The 13522-nt window shown below is 48.4% G+C and overlaps 1 protein-coding gene across 2 annotated transcripts in view; it reads right to left on the bottom strand.

Annotated features, from left to right (window-relative positions):
• Window positions 1-8874: 8874 nt before the first annotated feature.
• LOC144729645 (cytoplasmic dynein 1 heavy chain 1-like) overlaps window positions 8875-13522 on the bottom strand; it is a 63280-nt gene continuing 58632 nt past the window's right edge. For both annotated transcript variants that reach the window (XM_078610053.1, XM_078610054.1), the window contains exons 79-80: window positions 11882-12009; window positions 8875-10918 (exon numbers count right to left, since the gene is read on the bottom strand). In XM_078610053.1, the coding sequence (XP_078466179.1) occupies window positions 10790-10918; window positions 11882-12009 (257 nt within the window). In that variant the 3' untranslated portion in view covers window positions 8875-10789. The remainder of the gene's footprint in view (window positions 10919-11881; window positions 12010-13522) is intronic.

Raw genomic sequence — 13522 nt, 5'->3', positions numbered from 1 at the left:
GGGGGCAGGAGGTTGGGGTGGAGTATAGCAATGCAGCACCCGGTTCGCATCGCGCTCGCCACTGATGGTAGCCGTGGCCGGAAATCGAATTTGGGTCAACGGTGTTCAGAGAACAGTGCGCTAACAACTGCACCACCGCTCTCCCATGTGTATACATATCGCATTATTATCATCATCGTCAGTGACCGGTCTTGGTGGCTAAAGCAGCCATTCATATCAGAAGTGGGGGGGGGGGGCTATTCACCCCCCCCTCCCTCCCCGCCTTTTTAACAAAAAACTCACCACCAAGGGCCCAAAGTAACCACGGCTGTATAAGTAATCGTTATGGCCAGGGCTTCGTTTCAGCCGGAGCTGTCCATGGCCAAGTTCCGGAAAATACCCCCCCTTCCTGTTTAGGGCATCCCATACGGGGGGGGGGGTGATCCGTTTGTTGGCATAAACCCCCTCCAGCACCACGGATTACTTAATGGGCCGCCTTCTTCTCTGGGGTGACTCAATGCGTATTGTTAGAAAGCGACGGCCCCGTATTGTACAGGGGAGAGACTGTGCGTTTGATAAACATGTAACGCGTGAGCCCAGATAAATTGCTTTTCATTATCACGTGGGGAGGGGTTTTTTCTTTCTGTTTTACGAAAGCGCCCCATCCAATCTGATCTCATCGGCCCCTCCACTGCACGGTGTCTGGGAGATGTTAACTACCTCGCCTGGTATACAGGAGGTCGTGGGTTCGATCCCGATCCTGACGCCTGTATATACGGAGTTTGCGCGTCTCTCCCCGTGGTCGCGTGGATTTTTCTTCGGGTCTTCCGGTTTTTCCCTCCACATTTAGAATGAACACGCGTTGAGAGTAATTGGCTGCTAAAAATGTCCACATGATAAGCCACTTGGTTGAGCTATCATTTGCGGCCAGGTCGCTTCTGAAAAAGAACTGTATAGCTCAGTGGGCCTTACCTGATAAAATAAAAAATAGAAAAGTAAAATAGTTTATTTGTATTGCGATGTGGCCTTCAGTGACTACTGCCCGATAGGCATTTATAGTAGCACGTGTTCTTACAGTTGCATCTTAGGTTAGGAAACCTGTCAATTGTTCATTCTCTTTTAGTTTTTTTTAAAGATAATTTCGAGCCCAACTTTACGTCCCTATTTATTCGGCACTTCAACCATCGCCTCTAACGTTGTAGTTCTAACGTGTAAATTATTGGGCCATTCATTACAGTATTTGTAGACAGTGAAAATGCATTAGGGCTCAATGGAACGAGTGCAGTCATCATACATCTCACCGTGGTTTAATACCTGTGCCTCACAGCTAGAAGGGCCTGGGTTCGATTCACGCCTCATTGGCGCCTTGCTGTGCGGAGTTGGTATGTTCTCCCACTGGTCTGCATGGGTTTCCTCTGGGTCCCCCGGATTCCTCCCACAGCTAAACAAAACCTCCACCATAAAATGGAGCTGGTACTGGGCCAAACATCTCAATACTGAAAAAATACCTGAAAATTACTCAATTGGGATTACACAGCAGCAGCAGCAGCAGCATCGCCCTCCTACAGCGACAAACGAGACGAGACCGTCCCATGTGAGGCTTTCCTGGGTAAACACGCGTGATCATGAAAGTAATGAATACAAAATATATTAACACATTCTGAACATCCATGGAGATATTGCGGCGAGGCTTTATGAGACGGATACCTTATATGGAGACAAAGACAAAGATCCCCCATATAGCCTTAACATACTGTAGGGGCAAGTGCTGTTAACGAGCATTTATGAAGGCCGGAACGGCACACGAGGGGGTGGGTGGCCAGCACCACGCCCGACCGCCTCTGTCTCCCTAATGGCGATGTTTACACACCGCACCAGCTACTCATTTGAGGCTGAGTCGACCTAGGGGGACGCCCGGGGCCCAGGACCGGTTCAGATAATCGTCACTGCTGTTGGCCGTGAGCGGGAATCGAACCCGCAAGGGCGCTAACCGCTGCACCACCGTTCCCCACGGTGACAACACAGAGACACGCAGACACGCGCACGCAGGCACACACAAGGCACACGAGAGATGTCGTGCATGGGTGGAACAGTCGAGGCGAGGCCACGACATCGCCGCCTGAACCCGCGGTCGTTTGCCAGCGTTGATTGCACGAGGCGCGGATAGGGCAACAGTGAGTGGAGAGGCAGGAGAGAGAGAGAGAGGAGGGGGGGGGGCAGAGAAACCGGGGTGGGGAGAGAGCGAGAGAGGGGATCGGGGGAGAATTATAGCGGAGGCATGGAGTGCGAGAGAGGTAGCCGATGTGTAGATGTTGTTAAGGGAGAGAGACATAAAAATGAGAGCGCCAGAGTGCAGAGAGGTGAAGGGACAGAGAGGGAGAGGCAGAGGGAGGGGAGACAAGAAAAGTGCGGCTGGGCAAAAGGGCGACGGGAGATAGAGAGGCAAGGGAAAGGAATGAGGGAGATAGAGATGAGATAGAGGGGAGCGAGAGAGGAGGGGGGAGAGAGGCAGGGGAGTGAAAAGGGTAAATATAGCAATGGGGGAGAGAGAGAGAGAGGAATAGCGGGAGGAAGAGGGAGGGGTGAAATGGGCCAGAACCGTGGAGGAAATGGAGTGGGTGGGCCGGGGGAGAGGAGGAAACAAAGCGTGGGAGAGGCGGAGAGAAACAACAAAAGGCAGAGAGAGAGAGACGCACACACAGGGGATAGAGAATAATGGCGAGAGGCCATGAGAGAGAGAAGCGACGTTTAAACAGATTAGAAGAGGAGGAGGTGGTGGGGAGGAAGGGTGAGATGGAGGCGGCAGAGAGAGAGAGAGGGATCGTAAGCGGCGAGTCAGTAAAGAGGACAGGGGAGAGAGGTCGGGGAGAGTTGGGGATAGAGGGGGAGCCGCTACGTGCATCAGAGACGATGACGATACACATCGCAAAAATAGACACGCTGTCCCTGTATCCACCCATGCTGACGAATATTGATGATTTTATTTTTTTTATGAAAATACTAAAGGGGCCGTCCATAAATGACGTCACGCACCTGAGGGGGGGTGGGGTCAGACATTTGTGACGATGTGTGACGAGGGGGGGGGGGTGTGAGAAATGTGACGTCACATCAAAATGCGCAACTTTAAATAAATATAGACAACACGTTCTACTTAATTAAATAGACTTTATAATAAATGTTTTCTCCTACAACAGAGTGCAGCGCCACATTAAATACGCACTACAATGACAATACTGTAGTCTAAAGCGATTTGAAGCATGTTTTATTTTCGGGGGGGGGGGGGGCAGAGCTTTGTGACGTCGTATTTGAGGGGGGGGGGTCTAACTTTTTGTGACGCCGTATGACGAGGGGGGGGTCAAAAATCGTCCAAAATCGCGTGACGTCATTTATGGACGGCCCCTAACTGTGGACGGGGATGGGGTGCGGGTAAAATCGCATAAATAAAATGTGTGTCGTAAACCCTCCTCCACCCGACGCCGAGAGCGACCTCACAGCATTTACGCGTTCGACGGTCACTGGATTGAAACGTTAATTTCTTTATAACTGCTCTTGGTTCTTCTTCCCCCGCACCTCCAATTAGCACGGTTGGCTACGTACGTCCCTAAAGCAGTTCAACATATTTCGATTTAAAGCTTTCGTGACTGCAGGGATTCATCTTCTTGGTTCTTTCGGTAAAGTCACGTATAAAGGAAAAATAAAATAATACAAATTAAACATAATACAATTATTATTTTATTATGTATTATGTATTATTATTTTATTATTTCCATTCTACGTGACTTTACCGAAAGAACCAAGAAGACAGTTCAACATACGTACACGTCGATTGCAAAAACGCCAATTATTTGCCCAGGAAATCCTCACTTGGCCCCAGCGCTCACTCTTTGTTTTTTGATCGGGTGGCGCCTGTTGCGCTGCGGATGTCTCAGTCCACTTCTCGTTTAACGAGCGCGCGCCTTCCTACTGGGGGGGAGGAGGAAGGATCAGAGCGGAGTGCCCGGGCATGAAACGCACACGAGAGGGCGGGTGAGACACTCGGAAGCTCCGCAAAAAAAAAAGATTCAACCTTCCGTGAGTGACCCAAATGTGTGGCCACGCACAAATTGCCGTGCCCGCGATGCCCCCTGGCCGCCTCACTGCTCCGAGCCGACCGCGCGTGGTGGCGATGTGCCCCTGGCCTGTTTGTTGTCGTCTCCCTACCCACGTGCCGCTGCTGGTCAGGCTCAAGCTCTCTCTTGCTAAGCTGCCGAGATCCGAGGACATCGGGCGGCTTTAAGGGTGATTCGGTTCGTTGGCCAAAGACGATGACGATGCCCCCGTGACGCGTTAACAGGAGGCTGCTGCTGGTACGAGTTGTTCGCGAGCGGCCGATACGGCACACGACGGGATTTAGGTGGCCACCGGCGCGCCCTCGGCCGTCTTTGTCTTCTCCCTTATGCTGACGTCAACACACTGGGCCAGATACTCATTTGAGGTTGATTTGACCTCGGGGAGGCCCAGAGGTCGGCTCGGATATTCGTCACGGAAACTGCATTTGGGCTGTGAGCGCGAATCGAAACCGGGTCGCTGAGTTCGTTCGTAGCGTAGCGCGCGAAATATCCACCACCACCACCACCATCATCACCATCACCACCACCATCACCACCATCACCATCATCACCACCACCATCACCACCACCACCATCATCACCACCATCACCATCATCACCACCATCATCACCACCACCATCATCACCATCACCACCACCATCATCACCACCATCACCACCATCACCATCATCACCACCATCACCATCATCACCACCACCACCATTATCACCACCACCATCACCACCACCACCATCATCACCACCATCACCATCATCACCACCATCATCACCACCACCATCATCACCACCACCACCATCAACACCACCACCACCATCACCACCATCACCACCATCACCATCATCACCACCACCATCACCATCATCACCACTACCACCACCATCATCACCACCATCACCACCATCACCACCATCACCATCATCACCACCATCACCATCATCACCACCACCACCATTATCACCACCACCATCATCACCACCACCATCATCATCACCACCATCACCACCATCATCATCACCACCATCATCACCACCACCACCACCACCATCATCATCACCACCATCACCACCATCACCATCATCACCACCATCACCATCATCACCACCACCACCATTATCACCACCACCATCATCACCACCACCATCACCACCACCACCACCACCATCATCATCACCACCATCACCACCATCACCACCATCACCATCATCACCACCACCACCATTATCACCACCACCATCATCACCACCACCATCACCACCACCACCATCACCATAATCACCACCATCATCACCACCACCATCATCACCATCACCACCATCATCACCACCATCATCATCACCACCACCATCATCACCACCACCATCACCATCATCACCACCACCATCATCACCACCACCATCATCACCACCACCATCATCACCACCATCACCATCGCCGCCCTCGGTGAGCTGCAGGCGACCTGACTGGGCGCATTACTCGCCGCATTTCCATCTCATGCAGAACTCTCCGCATCGATTAAGCAATAATGGTGCCATTAAGGGACACGCGGGCGATTATTTTGAAGCTGAAATGCGCCGAGACAGCTCTCTCTCTCTCTTTTTCTCTCCCCTCCCGAATTGGCTGCCGAGGTCAGAGAGCGAGAGCCGTCGACGAGCGCCTGCTCAGGCCCATGGGGTGCGCGCATGGTGATGTTTGTGGCTACCCGCAGGTGGTGCTGGTCATCTCAGTCAACCCATAACAGGTGGGAGGGGAGGGGGGGGGTCAGTTCCGTGACCTCCTCCCAGCGGCGAGCCTTCAACACTTCACCAAGCGAGAGCCTCAAAGTGCACCAAGTCTGGCACAAGCGCCGCGGTGACGTCACCCATGACTTGTCGTGGCGAATGGAATCGTGTACGCGCGGCAGAATATCGGCGATGTTCAATGTTGACACCAGCAATGGCGAATAGGGATAGGAATGATTGACTTTGCTTATTAATGTTGTCTGTAAGGGTTATTGATATCTTTTAGGATGACCGATGTTGCCGATGATTATGTTAACAAATGATGTTGATAAAGGGGACAATAACGGTGAATATGGATACTGATGGTGAATATTTGGTGATAATATGTATGAAGGATGATGATGGTTATGATCATATATTGATATATCCACGGTTTATGATATGGTTTACAATTGATATTGACTGAGAAGGCTCAATATGAATACTAATTTGTATGATTATTGCATTCATAAGGGTAATTCTGATTTTAAAATTATAATTATGGATGCGTATTGATGGCGATTAACATTTATTATGATGATCGATGAAGGCTGACCATCCATAATAGATGACAATCGCACACGTGGACCGTGAAAACAAACGTACACTACGCAATGCACCGCACGATTTCAGACCAAGTCAACGAAACGCCAGCATCGTCCCGTGCCAATTTCCGCCAGCGGGCCCCTTTGGAAGACTCCACCGCCCCGAAAACCCACCTGCTCCCGTCGCCGTCTGGAACCCACCACCCCTGGGTTTCGTGAAAGCCACGTCGGCCGGTGACGCATCTCGGGGAATTGTTCCGTCATTATTGAGTCGGGCACCGCACTCAAGGCGTCAGGTGCGGCCGCGCGATGCTGCTGTAATTGGGAAGCAGGAGGCGGCCGCGGCGGCCGGCGGCGTCGTCAGCGGATGACACCGAACACGAAGCATGATAAAGGTCCCAATAATAAGTCGGCCACGTTTGGTATTCGCGTCATTCTGGTCTATCAGGGAATGAGACGTGGTCCCCACACACTGTCTACCAATAAGAGGCGATGCTCGCCACGTGATTCTATTTTCATGTTTTACTCCTTGAAATCATGTTTTTGGATATTTTTTTAAAGGGAAATACGCGAACCGTACGTGACTCCGTCGTCACATACGGTCACGGGCTTTTTAACGTTCACTGTGACGCAGGCGTGGCGCGTATTATTTACATTCGATACACCCACAGTAATTAACCAGGGTTGGCCGTTGGGGTTCAAACCGCGAACCTCTGCGCCAAGCGGCCCACGCGGCCACCGTTTGGGCCGGGTCACCGCCCATATGACAGCGAGTCCGCGGGCACAGCTTTGCCGCTCAGGAATACGGGACACAAAACGCCTCCCCTGCGAGAACGCCGCCTGTGATGGCTTTAAACGGCTTTGACGCATCCTGCTGATAATCCCTTCACGGTCGGTGCACGCGCAGGATTATTGGGCGCCGATGTTATGCCAAGTCAACAAAGGGGAAGAGACCTCTGACACCACGTGTCCACTGGACAGCAGTTGCTTGAATGGTTTGACCACCACGATGCGAATAGGTCGCCACAGGCCTACGTGGCGGGCGGTGGAGGAGGTGCAGTAATATCGTTGTACTGTACTATGCCCTCGCGTATATGCTCAACGCATTCACCAACGAGCCAGGTGAAGTCGGGGTCAAATAACCAGCACTGGATCGACAACAGGGCCGCGCCTGTACTTGTGTTACGCGCATCGTGCACGCGGACCACCGGGACAGGCCACAAGCGAAGCCGCCACAACTCTCGTGTCCAATGATAATGCGTGAGAATTTACTTTCCGTCGGTGGGTTTTATTTTAAACTGCATCCTATCGTAAATTACATTGTTGATGAAGGCAATGGGAAGCCACCTCTAACTAGGCTTCCAGTAATGATTTAAGGGTCCCCTAGCATGGAGGGTGGTGCCGCACAGTGAAGAGAAGGGGGGGGGGTAGTGGAATGGGATGGAGGGGGCTCATGAACGTGCCCTTGGGCAGAGAGAAGACGAGATGGACTAGCTCACTTACACGGACAGAAACCGTATCCGTTTCGTGAATTGCATCCTAAATGGATCAATTCCTGCTAATATGTTAGGTCTAGTCTTGAGTGGCATACTAAAAACGGGGTGATGGGGGGGGGTATGTTTGTAGTGTTCGTGATTTTTTTGGAAATTTTTTTTAATAAAAACGCAGTGCATGTTCGAGTAAAAACAATCTTCGTTGTCAACGATGTGCCGCCACCGCGTCACGTTCTCTGTTGCACACTCGCGAATTTCGAGACAAAGAGGTCCCTAAACAAAACCATCCGTCTCAGGGCTGTAGCGGCAGCAGCAGCAAATCTTCACGGAGCACTCGGATCTGACTTTGGCGTAAAAGGTCACACCCGTTTCAAGACTTGGCAGCTGCTGAGATTGCATGCAAGGCGATTACCACGTCACCCCATGTGCTTTTTTTTTACCATATTCCCGCAGTATAATTAATTAAGAAAACTTAATATTTTCATTATGAAGAGACTTTTTTTTACAGGAGAAAATGTTAATATAATAGGCTCATTATTCAGGCAATGGCTCTGCAGAACAAGACCTATTGCTCAAAACGTTAGTGTGTTACGTCTAATTTTCCAATAAGGGCAGTGTTAACAAAGTTGTGCATTTTTAAATGTGTACACCACTACCACAGGTCCCTTGTTGAATTTTCTACAAATTTTTACTCCCCGTGAAGACTCAAGTCAATATTATTTTCATTCAAATCTATATGGAAAAAAGCATGGAATTGACCAAACATTCCCAAGAAGAACCAAACTGAAAAATAACTTCCCAAGGAAACCTGGGGATGGTTTCCCTTGGTAAATAAAGGATTTACAATTTCCTCTGTAAATAAATGTTTCTTTGCTCATTTTCTCATGGTGCACAACTGCACCCGAAGTTCATCTGTTGCCACAATTGGGTTCAACAGGGGCCTTGAGAAAACCAAACAACTATAATGCTCGCACAGACACCGCACACATGTCGCAGGGATAGCAATTTATTAGGTAATATCTGCAGAAAAAGCGGTTATAATTGCCTTGGTTAAAAGTTCCGATGGACCTCTCTGAACAATCTTTGGACCGACACCTCAAACCTTCTCACTCGTTATTTCTAGAGACAAAACTCAGAACGGAAACTTGCCAAATGCCAACATTCTCCTCACTCTCCAGCACCCAGACACTGCTCTCCAGCAGCGTAGGGTTCTCACGAGACGATATAATGCCGCAGTCCCTGTAGGCACTCGGCACCAACTTTTAACAAGCTGGCTGGTGACCGATTGCCCAAAATCGACCAATTGGTGGTAGCCGTGTAACAATTCGCAAACCCCCCTCCCCCCATAATGCGATGAAGTTACACGAGTCAGGGTTGCAATTTGATTCGATAATCACATTTCTCATTTTTGTAAACATCAAGCCTCGAATTGTCTGCAAGGTTTATAAGGAATCAATAATGCAAATGTATACGAATCAAAATTACGATTCTTACCTGCATTATTTGATAAACGTATCGTGAACAAATTTATACATTTTAATCGTTGAATCGTTACACGCCTACTAAAACGGCATGTGGCGCTTCAAAAATGGCATGATCTTTGTAAAACCGGTCAAGTATGCTGCTGCAAACACAACTGGCAATCACTTCTATAGGGATCTTTCAGACAGAGACCATCACTTTCAGATAATGACCAATGTGATGACCGATCACTTTCAGCGAGATCAATAACAGCGACCCGCAATTAATTTCCATTGATGTGAAAATATAAGGGATCTCCTTATTTGGCTTCTGTTCAACGAAACCACCTCCACAGAATTTCATTTATTTTTTCCCATTGCAATGACGAAAAGCACGATAGGGTGACAATTGGGGTGAGAGGACTGCTCTTGCATCGCTATGGAAAATAATAAAACAGAATGCTATGGCGATGGCCTGAATACATTTCTACAGGTGAACGGTCATTGATATGGTAGCCTCCAAAATGTAGCCGTTGTGCCGATTTTGCGCCTCTTTGCTGCAACCACTCTCGTGTCAATCTTTAAAAAAAATTCCCCAACGAAGGGAAATTGAAATCAATCAACATCTCATCTCAAGCCTTCACAAACACTTACTCTGATCCTTCCGATCTAAAAAAAAAACCAAACCCAGCTCTGGAGTCCGAGTCTCCGGAGCGTACAGAACATGTAACCAGGCTTTCGCCAGCAGAGCCACTCGTCTGGCTCGTCAGGGGATTCATAATATAATTGGTCAAGTGCTAATGCTACAAATGTCAGCAGGAGAAGGTTTTCCCGGTCACGGCCTGGCCATCAACGTGCCCAGTAAGGTGTCGCAAAACCCACATGACGCCGCTCTGAGAACAAAGAACAGTCCCCCCCCCCCCCCCCTTGGGGGTTTCTGGAGTGCGAGTATCGCACGACCAGCATTGAGGGTGGTGAGAAAAGGATGATGGTACTGATGGTGTGCAGGGAGTGGTGAAAAAGGGGTGGTGGTGGTGATAATGATGCGTGTTTTTGGTGAGGAGAGATGGGTTGGTGAATGAGTTGATGACAAAGTGGAGATATGGAGAAGTGATGTTGTTTATAGGAGAGAAGGTATAGATGGCACATTGGCCATGTGAAAGGTGGAGTGGTGAGGAGGACAGGAATTGTTAGTGAAGTGAACAACAGCGTTGATGTCGAGGATACGGTAGTGACGCTATTATTAGGGGAGAGCCAATGGTGACTATACAACGCCGATGCCGATGCATGTGGTGAACGCCAGTCTTGCAAAAATGTAGGGATGGAGAGTCGAGGCATGGCGATGTGAAGGGTGTGACAGCAGCGGGAGACGAGGAAGGATTTCATTGGCTGGCGACGGCGTGCACGGAGAACGCGACGGGCAAGGCGGCAGGTTGTGGGGGGATTCACTCGGCGCACAGCACGGCGACGCCGCGCTCGTGGAAGCTGTGCGGTTCCTCCTTGGTGGCGATCTCCATGTCGATGGTGAAGATGAGGTCGGCGCGCGTGAAGTTCAGGTACACGGGCAGCGTCACCTGGAGGGGACGGCGCAGGCAGCGGCGTCAAACAAACAAAAAAAACACACCCATCGCTCTTGCGCATGTTCAACAAGTGTCCACCGTAAATACAATATGATCATCCGCTTGTTGTCATTAAAAGCAAATTTAAAAAATAATGGAGACAGTTGCAGTGAACAAACAGAATGGATATAAACACGGAACAAACTATCAATACATTCACGAGATAATAAGATACGCGTTTCTGCTTTGCACGGATGTATACATCAGCGTTAATAAACAACAATTTAATTAAAACAGTACTTAATTCCTATTCAAGTTTACGATTTTATCTAACCAATAAAATAAATTTTATATTAATACTTTAAATGTATATTATACCGTAGTTTACAGACTGCAGCAGAAACTGCTCCCAAACTAAATTGGTAAACCACTGGGTGGTACAGACCGATTTCGTTATACGGTCAATCAAATGTCAAACTTTTTGACGGTTATCCAAATATTATCTGAGGTTACAGTCCTTTAAAAAAAACACCACTGAGTGTTCCCACCTCTGGGTATACTGACAAGTGAGATAAATAACTGATCAACTCATGCACTGCTTATGAGAGACTGCTCGGCAAAGTGCGCCCTCATCTATGGTTAAAACAACAAAAAACTCAACCAACTTGTCAATAATACCGCAATAAAGGAAATATGTAGCGGAAAACCTTTTGGGCAATGACAATTTTTCATAGAAGAGAGACCATCTCTCTCGACGTTTTTTTGTATTTGTGCACCACTGCCACCAGCATCACATATAAAAAATCGTTTAACTCGTAAGTTTAAACAAGAACTCCAAGATAGACGTTTAATCTCCAGCACTTGCCGCAAGCACTCGAGCCGAATCTCCCAAGAAATTGGGATAGACTCGGACAATGACGGATGCAGAGCGGCGAGGCATACAAAGGGGGCACCACGGAGCCACCGACGGGGACATACCAGGTTTGTTTTGGCCTGGGCCAACGTCTGTCGGATCCAGCGCAGCTGCGTCAGGGGCAGGTCGGAGGAGATGGCGGAGGACAGCGACAGCTTGTTGTTGTTGCACGCGGCCCCCTGCAGCTTCAAGCCTGCTCCAGGGGGACGAGGATCAGGCGGTTATAGGCGATGCGCCTCAGTCTTTATTTAATTAATGCCACGTTTTTACGAGGTCCCCTGAAACCCCCCCGCCTTCGCTTCAAATAACACTTTTAGATTGTAGAAAACGAAAAATGAAAAAGTGTCAAATATAAATTAGGGAAGCTTACATATTACAAACAGGAAAAAAATGCACGCATACAGTTCAAATATAAGGAAATATGAAAATCAAGAAATACATTATAATTAAATACAAACCAATTTTATATACTTCAATAGTCTGCATGCTATTGAGACCGTGGAAGGGTCGAGGCAGAGCTATGTAACATGGTCAATGTAACATGGCTACATGCCATCGCCTTCCAAGCATCTAATTGCATTATTTATAGCTACACTCAATTGTATTCGCACAGCGGTAATAAAAACACATCACCAAACATGTTGCTATCGGTAGAGCCATAATGATTCCTAGCGTAAATAATTCAGGGAATCGTGATTCAGGGGTGCAATTTGATTCGGGAGTCGATAATGTTCCTGCTTGATAAATGCAGACCGCTGTGAATTTGAAGAATTCACATAATTTACATGAATATTTAATATGTATAAATCAGACGCACGCATTCAGTTGTGCACGTAAAAATGGATTATGGCAAGCACAAGGATAGGTTTTATTAGATGACCAGATAACTTATCACGAGTTAACCATATCATGAGGCAAATCAACATCACGAATTGAACTCCACAAGCCAGCAGAAAGCCACGCTCGTGAATGGCCCAAGAAGAGGACACCATCAAACAATTTATGGAGGCAATGCTATGACTTTAACGCAGCAGCAACAGTGCGGCACTCATTTTTCTATTGGAAGAGCAGTTCACCGCGTGTCCATCATCCACTGGTAATAATGGATAATGAAGATGATTTGTTCCTGATAGAGCACCCCCTGTCCTTTGGGTCGGGATGTCTGAGCGCTTTACATGACATCCTATTTCAACACATTTTCAAGGGTCATCACCAGTGGCAACTGCTCCCTTTAAGCATAAGGTGACTTAGCACCTGACCTGCAAACGGGTAATTAAACTGAATTTATTTTAAAATTTTACCGGGCAGGCCCATGGAGCTTTCCAGCTCTTTTTCAGAAGCGATCTGGCAACAAATGACTGCTCGACAAAGTGGCTTATCATCTATCGGAAATTTATAGCAGCCAAATATTCGAAACACGTTTCTAAAAAAACGTCATCATTGTGACCATCGTCAATTATTTTGCCAGTAGGGGGTGATGTTTGCCAATTATAATCCCAATTGAGCAAGTTAGGGATAACCTTAGAAGTTTGCAAATTTAGAGCCTGGTGCACTTAGACATCTAAAGACCATGGTGGTCTGTCTTGGGGTGAAGCAGAGAAAGCTGATAAAGACCGTCCGGCATGACGTGCGCTTGTGGTGGCCTTATGCTCCACAGGGAGCGAAGAGGAGTAAGCTAAGCACTTAGATATGTTAATATCCTGAGT

The sequence above is a fragment of the Lampetra planeri genome, chromosome 33, assembly GCF_965212315.1.
Source record: "Lampetra planeri chromosome 33, kcLamPlan1.2.h2, whole genome shotgun sequence".
NCBI classification, from domain to species: Eukaryota; Metazoa; Chordata; class Hyperoartia; order Petromyzontiformes; family Petromyzontidae; genus Lampetra; species Lampetra planeri.
The sequence above is the reverse complement of the archived record's forward strand: the minus strand, read 5'-3'. Positions and strand labels throughout refer to the sequence as shown.